Below are 14,863 nucleotides of genomic sequence, written 5' to 3'. Positions count from 1 at the left end.
GTTTTGAGACGTCTGGTGGTCTGAATACTACTGTAATAGGTCCATATTCACAACATCCATACTGTAGAGTCCATCAGGGAATTACACATTTAACATATCGTTGCTTTAAAGTAATAATAAATCTATACTATCATAATATGTTACAATGTAAGAAGTCAATAACAAATAGATCTCTGGAGTTTTGATGTGCAAGAATATGTTTTTCATATTCAAGACTGAGCACAGATTAGAAACACTGTGTTTCTAGTCAGGGCCCTATTACGGTGCACTTCTGGAATTGCTTCTGTGTGAGTGAGGGATTGAGTGTTGGGTAAAATTCATTAAAACATTTGTTGTTGAGCCAGAAGATTTAAAAAAAAAAAGGAATGTTTTAACTAATGTATTTAGCGAGACATTGTTAATGTGGTGAAACAAAACAGATTTAAATTTAGCTTGTGATCAACACACAAATTGTAGACTAATTGTCTGCGCAGGAATGCCGATTTCTGCTCACTGCAGATTTGATTTAATTCCAACCGTACGTTTTAAATCTGACTGACTATGATGTCACTGTTCGCATGATTTCTTATCTAAAAACGCTGGTAGGTTCTAGTTTCCTAAAACACTCTATAGTGACCAGGGACATGGAGTAGGTTCTAGCTTCCTAAAACCCTCTATAGTGACCATGGAGTAGGTTCTAGCTTCCTAAAACCCTCTATAGTGACCAAGGACATGGAGTAGGTTCTACAAACCCTGTATAGTGAGTCAAGGTTATAGCAAAACCTCTATATTGACCATGGAGAATATGTTCTAGCTTCCTAAAACCCTCTATAGTGACCATGGAGTAGATTCTAGCTTCCTACAACCCTCTATATTGACCATGGAGTAGGTTATAGCTTCCTAAAACCCTCTATAGTGACCATGGAGTAGATTCTAGCTTCCTACAACCCTCTATATTGACCATGGAGTAGATTCTAGCTTCCTAAAACCCTCTATAGTGACCATGGAGTAGATTCTAGCTTCCTAAAACCCTCTATAGTGACCATGGAGTAGATTCTAGCTTCCTAAAACCCTCTATAGTGACCATGGAGTAGATTCTAGCTTCCTAAAACCCTCTATAGTGACCATGGAGTAGATTCTAGCTTCCTACAACCCTCTATAGTGAAAAGATTTAGCTTCCTAAAACCCTCTATATTGACCATGGAGTTTCCTAAAACCCTCTGTAGTGACCATGGAGTAGATTCTAGCTTCCTAAAACCCTCTATAGTGACCATGGAGTAGATTCTAGCTTCCTAAAACCCTCTATAGTGACCATGGAGTAGATTCTAGCTTCCTAAAACCCTCTATATTGACCATGGAGTAGATTCAGCTTCATAGTGACCGTGGAAATTGTAGAAAACCCTCTATATTGACCATGGAGTAGGTTAATGTGACCATGGAGTTTATGCTTCCTAAAACCCTGCAGATTGACCATGATTTATAGCTTCCTAAACCCTCTATAGTGGCCATGGAGTAGGTTATAGCTTCCTAAAACCCTCTATATTGACCATGGAGTAGGTTATAGCTTCCTAAAACCCTCTATATTGACCATGGAGTAGGTTATAGCTTCCTAAAACCCTCTATAGTGACCGTGGAGTAGGTTATAGCTTCCTAAAACCCTCTATAGTGACCATGGAGTAGATTCTAGCTTCCTAAAACCCTCTATATTGAACATGGAGTAGATTCTAGCTTCCTAAAACCCTCTATATTGACCATGGAGTAGATTCTAGCTTCCTAAAACCCTCTATATTGACCATGGAGTAGGTTATAGCTTCCTAAAACCCTCTATAGTGACCGTGGAGTAGGTTATAGCTTCCTAAAACCCTCTATATTGACCATGGAGTAGGTTATAGCTTCCTAAAACCCTCTATATTGACCATGGAGTAGGTTATAGCTTCCTAAAACCCTCTATAGTGACCGTGGAGTAGGTTATAGCTTCCTAAAACCCTCTATAGTGACCATGGAGTAGATTCTAGCTTCCTAAAACCCTCTATATTGACCATGGAGTAGGTTATAGCTTCCTACAACCCTCTATAGTGACCATGGAGTAGGTTATAGCTTCCTAAAACCCTCTATATTGACCATGGAGTAGGTTATAGCTTCCTAAAACCCTCTATAGTGACCATGGAGTAGGTTATAGCTTCCTACAACCCTCTATATTGACCATGGAGTAGATTCTAGCTTCCTACAACCGCCTAAAATCACTAGCATGCGTTATGTTTTGTTTTGTGTCACATCTCTTGACTTTCTACCTGCGATTTTAAACTAAAGGAAAGCAACTCGTCTAACAGAAGAAGCAAGTATCATGAAGCCACGAGCACAGAAGATAATGCAGTCGCATGGCACAAAGGAGTATTGTGTTGGCATCCAGTGGCTGCGTCAAAACTGGAATATTTAATAATCAATCCTCTATTTGAAATACATTTTTAGAACTGAACTGAATACATAAAAAATAAAGAATAAAGTAGACTTGACTAAATGCCGTTGCCACGAACAGTAGCGGAGATATTGAGATGAGCAAGTATTGCTCTCACACAGTATCTGCACCAAGTGTACTGGTTTTGATTTTTCACGGGACCAAAACAGAGGAGAAGTTGAGCCTCGCGCTTCAACACTCTTAGTTGTAGTGGAAATTGGCCCACGATGCTGTCTACCTTTTAATTATTGACCATTCCCCCCCCACACACACACACACACACACACACACACACACACACACACACACACACACACACACACACACACACACACACACACACACACACACACACACACACACAACAGACAACAACATAACTTCCTCCAGTGGGTTTGGTTATTGATAATGGTCTTTGGGATGTAATTTGACTATTAGAAAAGTTTTGATACTTTAGGTATTGACAACAACACAAAATGTGACGAATCCATAGAGCATTGGCTATAATAAGGCCTGGGTCCAGTTGTGCTTTTAGCTTCCTGTCTGACTATAGGGAAACACTTCAATTTAGGAGAATCTGGGTCAAATGTTCATGTACTGTCTCATTTGCATTACTAGTAAAAACATTTTTTTTTTTAAATACAGTTTTTATGATTATTTGCTATTATTTGCTTCTGTTTATTTGTGGGACTACAGTCAGCCTCCATTACATAAGTCAACGACGAGAAAAGGCATCAGTAGATTTGTAATTGTAACACATTGAAATCAAATGAAACCTGTTTTTCAGTAGCCAAACGTTCATCAAACCACACGTCATTGGTGTATCTAGGCCTCTAAAACCCTGTGGTTTCATCACCTCAACCATCAGATAGGAAGTTATCTGTCAGCATCAACAGTGTTTTAGTTTCAAAGCTTCAGGGTGACTCCCAAATGATACCCTCTTCTCTATGTAGTGCACTACTTTTAGGGGTCCTGGTCTAAAGTAGTGCACTACTTTTAGGGGTCCTGGTCTAAAGTAGTGCACTACTTTTAGGGGTCCTGGTCTAAAGTAGTGCACTACTTTTAGGGGTCCTGGTCCAAAGTAGTGCACTACATAGGGAATAGGGTACCATTTGAGACGCATTGACATAATATAGGTTGAGGAAAACATATGTCACCTAAATGAATAGGCCTGGACTGTAGAGCGTGGACTGAAAACCGAGGCTTCATCCAAAATGGCACCAAAATGGGTGCCATTTTGGACTCACCCTGAGCGTACTGCGGTAGTAAGAGGATGCTACAACAGAAGCAGTGGAAGCTTACATGGCATATGTATACTGCGAGGCCTCTATCCACGGAGCACAGAACAACAACATTGACAAGTCACTTATAAAGGGCCAGACAGGACAGGTGCCTTGGCTTTAGGCAAATCCAACCCTGTTTCAGTCCCATTTTCACAATGATATCTTAAACCATGGATTCCATAGTTTCCGGCTGATGATGTATACAGGAAGTGTAGGTCCTCCACGTCCTGTAAGCTTTGAGCAAAGGATCATGGGTCGCAGTGGATGACTAACAGGTTTAAAGCAGAAACAAAGAACAAAACAATGACAAAAAAAAACAACAACAAAAAAAGTAAAAATGTATCAGGAAGCAATCTGTTGTGGGCTGTTCATTAAGCTGCGTTATTTGTTTGTCAATAAACAGCCCATCCCACAGAAAGAACATCAACCAACAGCTGCCTTTCGTTTTTATGTACACATTTTCTGTTTGTTGTTTTCTTATAAAATCCACTGCTGCCCTAAACGTCTCCTCCCTCCTTACAGACATGGGTCCTGCAATGCAGTCAACTAACCCTTTCAGTGATCGGCGTCCGAGACTCGACCGTCTCCTCCTGGCTAGGTCTGGGTACGACTGAGACCATCTCCTCCCTGCTAGGTCTGGGTACGACTGAGACCGTCTCCTCCCTGCTAGGTCTGGGTACGACTGAGACCGTCTCCTCCCTGCTAGGTCTGGGTACGACTGAGACCGTCTCCTCCCTGCTAGGTCTGGGTACAACTGAGACCGTCTCTTCCCTGCTAGGTCTGGGTACACTGAGACCATCTCCTCCCTGCTAGGTCTGGGTACGACTGAGACCGTCTCCTCCCTGCTAGGTCTGGGTACGACTGAGACCGTCTCCTCCCTGCTAGGTCTGGGTACGACTGAGACCGTCTCCTCCCTGCTAGGTCTGGGTACGACTGAGACCGTCTCCTCCCTGCTAGGTCTGGGTACGACTGAGACCGTCTCCTCCCTGCTAGGTCTGGGTACGACTGAGACCGTCTCTTCCCTGCTAGGTCTGGGTACAACTGAGACCATCTCCTCCCTGCTAGGTCTGGGTACGACTGAGACCGTCTCTTCCCTGCTAGGTCTGGGTACAACTGAGACCGTCTCCTCCCTGCTAGGTCTGGGTACGACTGAGACCATCTCCTCCCTGCTAGGTCTGGGTACGACTGAGACCGTCTCTTCCCTGCTAGGTCTGGGTACGACTGAGACCGTCTCCTCCCTGCTAGGTCTGGGTACGACTGAGACCGTCTCCTCCCTGCTAGGTCTGGGTACGACTGAGACCGTCTCCTCCCTGCTAGGTCTGGGTACGACTGAGACCATCTCCTCCCTGCTAGGTCTGGGGACGACTAAGCAGGATACAATGTCTCTCAAATCCCTCCCTTCCACCGTCCCTGCTGCCACGTCCACTTGATGCTTGTTGGCACTGGTGTCACCCATTCCCACCACTGCAGCTGCTGGAGGCTTTGGACACCTGTCCTGTCTGACCTCCCTGACCTCCTCTCTCTTTCCTCTGGCCGTGGTGGTGCTGGCCCGGCAGGGGCCCCTGGAGGTGCTCAGGTCCTGGGGCTCATTCTGCAGGAGGGCCCCTGGCCCCACCGAGGCCCTGGCTGTATGGGAGACCAGGTTCATAGTCAAGCCAGGGAAGTGATGGTGAGGGGGCCGCTGGAAGGGTGGGGGAGGAGGATCCTCCACTACAGAGGAGTGACTGTGGCGACGGTGGTGGTGAGGGGGGGGAGGAGGATCCTCCACTACAGCTGGGAGGGTGGGGGGGGCCGCTGGGAGGATCCTCCACTACAGAGGAGTGACTGTGGCGACGGTGGTGGTGAGGGGGGCCGCTGGGAGGGTGGGGGGAGGAGGATCCTCCACTACAGAGGATTGACTGTGGCGACGGTGGTGGTGAGGGGGCCGCTGGGAGGGTGGAGGATGATCCTCCACTACAGAGGATGGACTGTGGCGACGGTGGTGGTGAGGGGGGGCCGCTGGGAGGGTGGAGGATGATCCTCCACTACAGAGGAGTGACTGTGGCGACGGTGGTGGTGAGGGGGCCGCTGGGAGGGTGGGGGAGGATGATCCTCCACTACAGAGGATGGACTGTGGCGACGGTGGTGGTGAGGGGGCCGCTGGGAGGGTGAGGGAGGAGGATCCTCCACTACAGAGGATTGACTGTGGCGACGGTGGTGGTGGTGATGAAGGTGTTTGTGCGGCGTACGTTCTTTTCTCTTGTGGCTGGGACTCTTTGGGGTAGTGACGCTACTGCTGCTGCTGCCGCCTCCACTGGCCCCACCACTGGACCAAACGCTGGCCCCACCACTGTCCTCTGCGGTTAACCCGGCAGTCACGGGACTGTCCTTGTGCTTCCTCCCTGGACTCTTTGGCAGCTTCTGTCCCTGATCCTTCTGTCCCTGGTCTGTCCTCTCTGCTGCTGCCACCACCACAGCACTCCCTGTCCCTATCCCTGCCCCGGCTATAGCTGGAATGTCTCTCGACTCCTCAACAGTTTCTCTGGTCTTGCGTTTCTTGATGGGCAGAGCGGTCTGCTGCACCGGCTTAGTGGAAGACTCCTTCTGAGCTTTCCTTTTGGCTTCTGCGGCGAGGATAGCAGCCGCTGCGTAGGAGGAAGTACTGGAACCCGCCGCCCCAACTGCCGCTGACACCAACCCTGGCTTACGCCCCCGCTTTTTCGGAGCAGTCTGCGGTTGTGTGTCCGCCTTCCTTTTCCGCGCCGGGCGCATCTTGGCGACTACGACCTGCGATGGCGGCTGCCCCGCCACTTCAGATGCCTTGGATGCGCTGAAAGGCATTTTGACCAAGAGCCTCCCAGGACTCTTCTCCACCACACGCTTCATTGCCACGCCCTCCATGGCCGGCCGTAACTTCCCACTCCCCTTCGGCCGACCCCGGCCCCTCCCTGACGGTTTCATCACCTTGGGTTTCTTTGGGGGTCTCTTCTCGCGGCGGGAGGGACTGCCACGCCCTGTCACGGTGAAGTCGAAGTCGTTGGGGTCGGTGGCGGTGTCTCCTACCTTCTGGAAGAAGGCAATCAGCTCCACCTTGGAACGGAAGGCTTTCCCCTCTGGGCTGAAATCACAACGAACGTCCCGACTGTAAACTGCCCTGTAAACATCCTAACTGTAAATGTCCTAAATGTAAACTGCCCTGTAAACATCCTAACTGTAAATGTCCTAAATGTAAACTGCCCTGTAAACATCCTAACTGTAAATGTCCTAAATGTAAACTGCCCTGTAAACATCCTAACTGTAAATGTCCTAAATGTAAACTGCCCTGTAAACATCCTAACTGTAAATGTCCTAAATGTAAACTGCCCTGTAAACATCCTAACTGTAAATGTCCTAAATGTAAACTGCCCTGTAAACATCCTAACTGTAAATGTCCTAAATGTAAAGTGCCCTGTAAACATCCTAACTGTAAATGTCCTAAATGTAAAGTGCCCTGTAAACATCCTAACTGTAAATGTCCTAAATGTAAAGTGCCCTGTAAACATCCTAACTCTAAATGTCCTAAATGTAAACTGCCCTGTAAACATCCTAACTGTAAATGTCCTAAATGTAAACTGCCCTGTAAACATCCTAACTGTAAATGTCCTAAATGTAAACTGCCCTGTAAACATCCTAACTGTAAATGTCCTAAATGTAAACTGCCCTGTAAACATCCTAACTGTAAATGTCCTAAATGTAAAGTGCCCTGTAAACATCCTAACTGTAAATGTCCTAAATGTAAACTGCCCTGTAAACATCCTAACTGTAAATGTCCTAAATGTAAACTGCCCTGTAAACATCCTAACTGTAAATGTCCTAAATGTAAAGTGCCCTGTAAACATCCTAACTGTAAATGTCCTAAATGTAAAGTGCCCTGTAAACATCCTAACTGTAAATGTCCTAAATGTAAACTGCCCTGTAAACATCCTAACTGTAAATGTCCTTAACGGTAAATCGATCTGTAAATGTAATTTCTGTAAAGGTCCTAACAGTAAACGTCTGTAAAGATACAGCTGAAGTCAGAAGTTTACATACACTTAGGTTGGAGTCATTAAAACTAGTTTACATACACTTAGGTTGGAGTCATTAACACTGTTTAAACACTTAGGTTGTAGTCATTAAACATCTAACTTAAATGTCCTTAGGTTGGAGTCATTAACACTAGTTTACACACACTTAGGTTGGAGTCATTAAAACTAGTTTACGTACACTTAGGTTGGAGTCATTAACACTAGTTTACATACACTTAGGTTGGAGTCATTAAAACTAGTTTACGTACACTTAGGTTGGAGTCATTAAAACTAGTTTACATACACTTAGGTTGGAGTCATTAACACTAGTTTACATACACTTAGGTTGGAGTCATTAAAACTAGTTTACATAAACTTAGGTTGGAGTCATTAAAACTCGTTTTTCAACCACTCCACACATTTCTTGTTAACAAGCTATAGTTTAGTCGGTTAGGACATCTACTTTGTGCATGACACAAGTAATTTTTTCCAACAATTGTTTACAGACAGATTATTTCACTTATAATTCACTGTATCACAATTCCAGTGGGTCAGAAGTTTACATACACTAAGTTGACTGTGCCTTTAAACAGCTTGGAAAACTCCAGACAATGATGTCATGACTTTAGAAGCTTCTGATAGGCTAATTGACATCATTTGAGTCAATTGGAGGTGTACCTGTGGATGTATTTGAAGGCCTACCTTCAAACTCAGTGCCTCTTTGCTTGACATCATGGGAAAATCCAAAGAAATCAGCCAAGACCTCAGAAAAAACATTGTTAACCTCCACGAGTTTGGTTCATCCTTGGAAGCACTTTCCAAACGCCTGAAGGTACCAGGTTCATCTGTACAACCAATAGTACACAAGTAAAACACCATGACACCACGCAGCTGTCATACCGCTCAGGACGGAGACGCGTTCTGTCTCCTAGAGATGAACGTACTTTGGTGCGAAAAGTGCAAATCAATCCCAGAACAACAGCAAAGGACCCTGTGAAGATGCTGGAGGAAACAGGTACAGAAGTATCTATATCCACAGTAAAACGAGTCCTATATCGACATAACCTGAAAGGCCGCTCAGCAAGGAAGAAGCCACCGCTCCAAAACCACCATAACAAAGCCAGACTACGGTTTGCAACTGCACATGGGGACAAATATCGTACTTTTTGGAGAAATCTTTTCTGGTCTGATTAAAAAAAAATAGAACTGTTTGGCCATAATGACCATCATTATGTTTGATGAAAAAGGGGGAGGCTTGCAAGCCGAAGAACACCATCCCAACCGTGAAGCACGGGGGTGGCAGCATCATGTTGTGGGGGTGCTTTGCTGCAGAAGGGACTGGTGCACTTCACAGAATAGATGGCATCATCAGGAAAGAGAAATTATGTGGATATATTGAAGCAACATCTTAAGACATCAGTCAGGAAGTTAAAGCTTGGTTGCAAATGGGTCTTCCAAATGGACAATGACCCCAAGCATACTTCCAAAGTTGTGGCAAAATGGCTTAAGGACAACAATGTCAAGGTATTGGAATGGCCATCACAAAGCCCTGACCTCAATCCTATAGAAAATGTGTGGGCAGAACTGAAAAAGAGTGTGCGAGCAAGGAGGCCTACAAACCTGACTCGGTTACCAGCTCTGTCAGGAGGAATGGGCCAAAATTCCTCCACCTTATTGTGGGAAGCTTGTGGAAGGCTACCCGAAACGTTTGACCCAAGTTAAACAATTTAAAGGCAACGCTACCAAATATTAATTGAGTGTATGTAAACTTCTCACCCACTGGGAATGTGATGAAAGAAATAAAAGCTGAAATAAATCAATCATTCTCTCTACTATTATTATGATATTGCACATTCTTAAAATAAAGTGGTGATCCTAACTGGCTCAAGACAGGGAATTTTTACTCGGATTGAATGTCAGGAATTGTGAAAAACTGAGTTTAAATGTATTTGGCTAAGGTGTATGTAAACTTCTGACTTCAACTGTAAGTGTGGTGAAATATAAGGTGGGCAGGTACGAGTACCAGTATGAACTGAGCAAATATCTCCAGATTCAGAAAAATACACAGTACCTTCGGAACAAATTCAAACCCCTTGAACTTTTTCCACATTTTCTTAGGTTACAGCCTTATTCTAAAATGGACTACATTTTTTTTAACTCATCAATCGACACACAATAACCCATAATGACGAAGCAAAAACTTTGTCAACTTAAAAAACAGAAAAATCACATTTACTTAAGTATTCAGACCCTTTACTCAGTACTTTGTTGATGCACCTTTGGCAGCGATTACAGCCTTGATTCTTCTTGGGTATGACTCTACAAGCTTGGCACACTTGTATTTGGGGAGTTTCTCCCATTCTTCTCTGTAGATCCTGTTAAGCTCTGTCAGGTTGGATGGGGAGCGTCGCTGCACAGCTATTTTCAGGTCTCTCCAGAGATGTCCGATCGGGTTTAAGTCCAGGCTCTGGCTGGGCCACTCAAAGACATTCACAGACTTGTCCCGAAGCCACTCCTGCATTGTATTGGCTGCGTGCTTTGGGTCGTTATCCTGTTGGAAGGTGAACCTTCGCCCAAGTCTGAGGTCCTGATTACTCTGGAGCAGGTTTTCATCAACGAGCTCTCTGTACTTTGCCCTGTTCATCTTTGCCTCGATACTGACTAGTCTCCCTGTCCCTGCTGCTGAAAAACATCCTCACACATGACGCTGCCACCACCATGCTTCACCGTAGGGATGGTGCCAAGTTTCCTCCAGACCTGACACTTGGCATTCAGGCCAAACAGTTCAATCTTGGTTTCATCAGATCGGAGAATCTTGTTTTTCATGGTCTGATAGTCTTTAGGTGCCTTTTGGCAAACTCCAAGCGGGCTGTCATGTGCTTTTAACTTAGGAATGGCTTCCGTCTGGCCACTTTACCGTAAAGGCCTGATTGGTGAAGAGCTGCAGAGATAGTTGTCCTTCTGGAAGGTTCTCCACATCTCCACAGAGGAACTCTGGAGCTCTGTCAGAGTGAACATTGGATTCTTGGTCACCTCCCTCGCCAAGACCCTTCTCTCCCCATTGCTCAGTTTGGCTAGGCAGACAGCTCTAGGAAGAGTCTTGGTGGTTCCAAACTATTCCCCAATTAAATGTTTTGGTACCCTTCTCCAGATCTGTGCCTCGACACAATCCTGTCTCGGAGCTCTACGGACAATTCCTTCGATATCATGGCTTGGTATTTGCTCTGAAATGCACTGTCAACAGTGGGACCTTATATAGACAGGTGTGTGCCTTTCCAAATCTTGTCCAATCAATTGAATTTACCACAAGTGGACTCCAATCAAGTTGGAGAAACATCTTAAGGATGATCAGTGGAAACATGATGCATCTGACCTCAATTATGAGTCTCATAGCAAAGGGTCTGAATACTTATGTTAATAAGGTATTTTACATTTTTAATAGATTTGCAAAATGTCTAAAAACCTGTTTTCGCTCTGCCATTATGGGTTAATGTGTGTAGATTACCAAGGAATCAAAATAAAAAATCTATTTTAGAATAAGGCTGTAACGTTAAAAAATGTGGAAAAAGTCAAAGGGTCTGAATACTTTGTGAAGTGTAATCCATTTTTGTATTTCCATCAACCTCAAACCAGTCCTGTAAAACACTCTAAAGTTCAGTCACATTAAACCAGTCCTGAAAAACACTCTCTATCTGTATCATATCTCTGTATCACATCTCTGTATCACATCTCTGTATCACATCTCTGTATCACATATCTCTGTATCATATCTCTGTATCATATCTCTGTATCATATCTCTCTGTATCACATCTCTGTATCATATCTCTGTATCATATCTCTCTGTATCATATCTCTGTATCATATCTCTGTATCATATCTCTGTATCATATCTCTGTATCATATCTCTGTATCATATCTCTGTATCACATCTCTGTATCACATCTCTGTATCATATCTCTCTGTATCATATCTCTGTATCATATCTCTGTATCACATCTCTCTGTATCACATCTCTGTATCATATCTCTCTGTATCACATCTCTCTGTATCACATCTCTGTATCACATCTCTGTATCATGTATCATCTCTGTATCACATCTCTGTATCATATCTCTCTGTATCATATCTCTGTATCATCTCTGTATCACATCTCTGTATCATATCTCTCTGTATCATATCTCATCATATCTCTGTATCATATCTCTCTGTATCATATCTCTGTATCACATCTCTCTGTATCACATCTCTGTATCATATCTCTCTGTATCACATCTCTCTGTATCACATCTCTGTATCACATCTCTCTGTATCACATCTCTGTATCATATCTCTCTGTATCATATCTCTCTGTATCACATCTCTCTGTATCACATCTCTCTGTATCACATCTCTCTGTATCACATCTCTCTGTATTATATTTAATATGATCATATCATGACATTATTTCAGATATGCTTTTGAGAGACAATTCTTGATATGGTTCTCTCTCATAGCCTACTCACTTCATCAAGTAGACGTCAAACTTCCCGGCGGACCGCCCAGACTTGCGTTGTTTGAGTTTACGTGTCCAGCCCTGGGGTAGAGAGGGGTCGTCGTAGAGCGGACCTTGGTCCCTGATTATGGACCTCCTCTGTTTGGGCGAAGCAGGGGACTCAGAGAGACCCGAGGCCTCACCAACTGCAGTAACCATGGGCACCGAGGGCCCCGCCTCAGCCAGCTGCGCACTGGGCTGCTGGACTGGAGGATGAGGAGGGGAGGACATAGTGGTGGTGGATGAAGACTCCAGCCTCTCCTTCTCCATATCCCTCCGCTCCCACCTCACCTTCTTTGGCTTGCTGTGTGTCTTAGGGTCCTTGTCGTTGGAGCTCTGATCCTGGTTGGCATCTTCACTCTTCTCCTCACTGCTGTGGAAGACAACGTTAGTCATGAGGGGGAGAGGCAGAGCAGAGGTATGGTCTCAGCTCATCAGACCAGAAAATATGGAGAATGGCTATCCTTAGCTAGGGTTGCCCCCCAACAAATGTACTGTAAATTTCAATAAATTCCCTGTTTTTTCTGAAATCCCAGTTTGAGGATTCCCGGAAGCTGGAGGGAATAAGCAGGGAATCCAGTTTCCTCCAACCAAGTTTTTTTGGGGAAAACCAGGGAATTTATTGAAAGTTCCAAGAATTTAACTTATCTTCAATGCCGATAAGAGTACAACATGTTTTAAACAAAAAAGTCACAGATAAATTACAAACCTCAGCTTGCTCCCAACCAACTCACTGCCAACTCACTATTCACAAAGGTCCTAAAAAAAAAAATATTAAAAAAATAAATAAAATAAAAAATTGGGGGAAAATATTGTGTTGTGCTGTTTCTTCACGTATGTGAAATATATATATATATATATGGCATTAAGGACCAAACCTTCAGTCTGCCTGAACTGGGCTGAACCATATTCTACTCACTGTGGAAATAAGCGCCTTCCCGATAGCAGGCATATCGAATGACGCAGCCAGTCAGAGAAGCCACGAGGCAAGAGATGTGAATGGTTCGAATATTTTGAACTGCACATGGTCGGTCCACATACACACTAGCATCTTACATCTTATCATTATTCTGATCTACACAACAGTAAAGTTAGAAGTAGCCTACAGCAGCAGCTACATCACAATATGCTATTCACTTCAACCTAACTGAATAATTGTAATGCATATAAAGAATATTTATAATACATTTTTTGTTTGTTTTTGTACCAGATGCCAGTGTAGCGAAAATACGGGCCATTTATTTTCACGGTACATCAATATAATTTTCTGCCAGATGATACTCAGTCCTTCATGCTATTAAAGCAATACCTTGATTGCTCCATAACATTATTTGTTATTCTAGAAAATGGGCCAACTCATGTCAGATTGCTCTAGTATTTAGCTAGATGATAACGGTCGTCATAACCAAACAAACATGTTTCTACGTAAAGAAAATAAATAAATGGTTTACGTCATAACAACACAGTAATGATATGTGGCTATTCTGTCGCAAAATTACCACGTCAAATGGCCACATGTGTAACCAGATGACGCTACATCCTATCCAGCTATTTAGCCAGCAAGCCAAATTGGTTATGAGGGTGGAGGATGTGGACAAATAGAGTGCAAACACAACACAACTGGATATATTTTTGTTGACAGTAAATATATTTACAAATCTACAGGCTGTGTTTTCAGAGGTCAGAAAATGACACACACACGACAGCAATCTAACGGAGACCATTTCCTTGCTCATCTATGATGATCTGCTAAAGTAGGGGAATACTTATTTCTGTATAATTTGGTGACGTACTCAGAACGCCTCTTTCAGTAAGCTTGCCTGCTGACCAGTTCATAACAAACATACAACGCATTACTTTAGCTAAATACAGCAATACATTTTAAACGACTTGAACATTCATCTAACTCGACATTGAAATGGTGAATACGTGTAATTCACACTTACAGTCTCTCGTCTCCGCTCTCTACGGCGGCCATTTTTATTTAAATAAATAATTGTATAAAAATTCTCAAAACATCTCATGGGTACCTCTCACCCCTGCCTCAATTTCACTGCCGTCAGTGGCGTATTCACGCGAGATCCGTGAAACAGTTTCATAAGACCCATTGCATGAGCCCTTGGATCTCGCGAGAGCAGTGGTTTAACTCTGTAAATGGTTGTGAACTCTGAGATGAGGCCACTATCTCCATCTGCAGCAAATACACATGACACACACCATCAAAACACATCCAGTCTTGGAGTTTAGAATTTGGTGGGTGGTGGAGGTGGAACTGTCACCAGATAATCGCCACTATTGCTTTCCTTGACAATCTGTCTTCGGTACAAATGTGCATTTGTCTTACCACTTAGGTCATAGTGATACATCTGGTATAATAGCTCTCAATAGAAGTTGTACCTCTGCTCTGGTTGTAGGCGTGGACAGCCCTATCCGATCCATAGACCATACATGCCTTTGGCGCCTATTGATTAACGTATCTTCTCCCCGGGGAACTTTTATTAAGAGCCCCGACACTCTGAACGTAAACACGCACCACTTACGGAACGGTTTTGGAAACGTACGGAACGGTATCTTTCATATCAGTGGGAA

The 14,863-nt window shown here is 44.0% G+C and overlaps 1 protein-coding gene across 2 annotated transcripts; it reads right to left on the bottom strand.

The window, feature by feature from the left end:
* Window positions 1-5,569: 5,569 nt before the first annotated feature.
* On the bottom strand, window positions 5,570-14,328 carry LOC112261508 (methyl-CpG-binding protein 2-like). 2 transcript variants are annotated; one of them, XM_042304321.1, is made up of 3 exons: window positions 14,221-14,328; window positions 12,246-12,647; window positions 5,570-6,814 (listed from the first exon to the last, which is right to left on the bottom strand). In XM_042304321.1, exons 1-3 carry the CDS (start codon window positions 14,250-14,252, stop codon window positions 5,671-5,673), a joined length of 1,578 nt encoding a protein of 525 aa, XP_042160255.1. In that variant the 5' UTR covers window positions 14,253-14,328; the 3' UTR covers window positions 5,570-5,670. The 2 variants fall into 2 exon arrangements, with proteins under 2 accessions (XP_042160255.1, XP_042160256.1); XM_042304322.1 differs by lacking the exon at window positions 14,221-14,328 and adding an exon at window positions 12,984-13,072.
* Window positions 14,329-14,863: the final 535 nt, after the last annotated feature.

Source organism: Oncorhynchus tshawytscha, linkage group LG22 (genome assembly GCF_018296145.1).
Source record: "Oncorhynchus tshawytscha isolate Ot180627B linkage group LG22, Otsh_v2.0, whole genome shotgun sequence".
NCBI classification, from domain to species: Eukaryota; Metazoa; Chordata; class Actinopteri; order Salmoniformes; family Salmonidae; genus Oncorhynchus; species Oncorhynchus tshawytscha.
The sequence above is the reverse complement of the archived record's forward strand: the minus strand, read 5'-3'. Positions and strand labels throughout refer to the sequence as shown.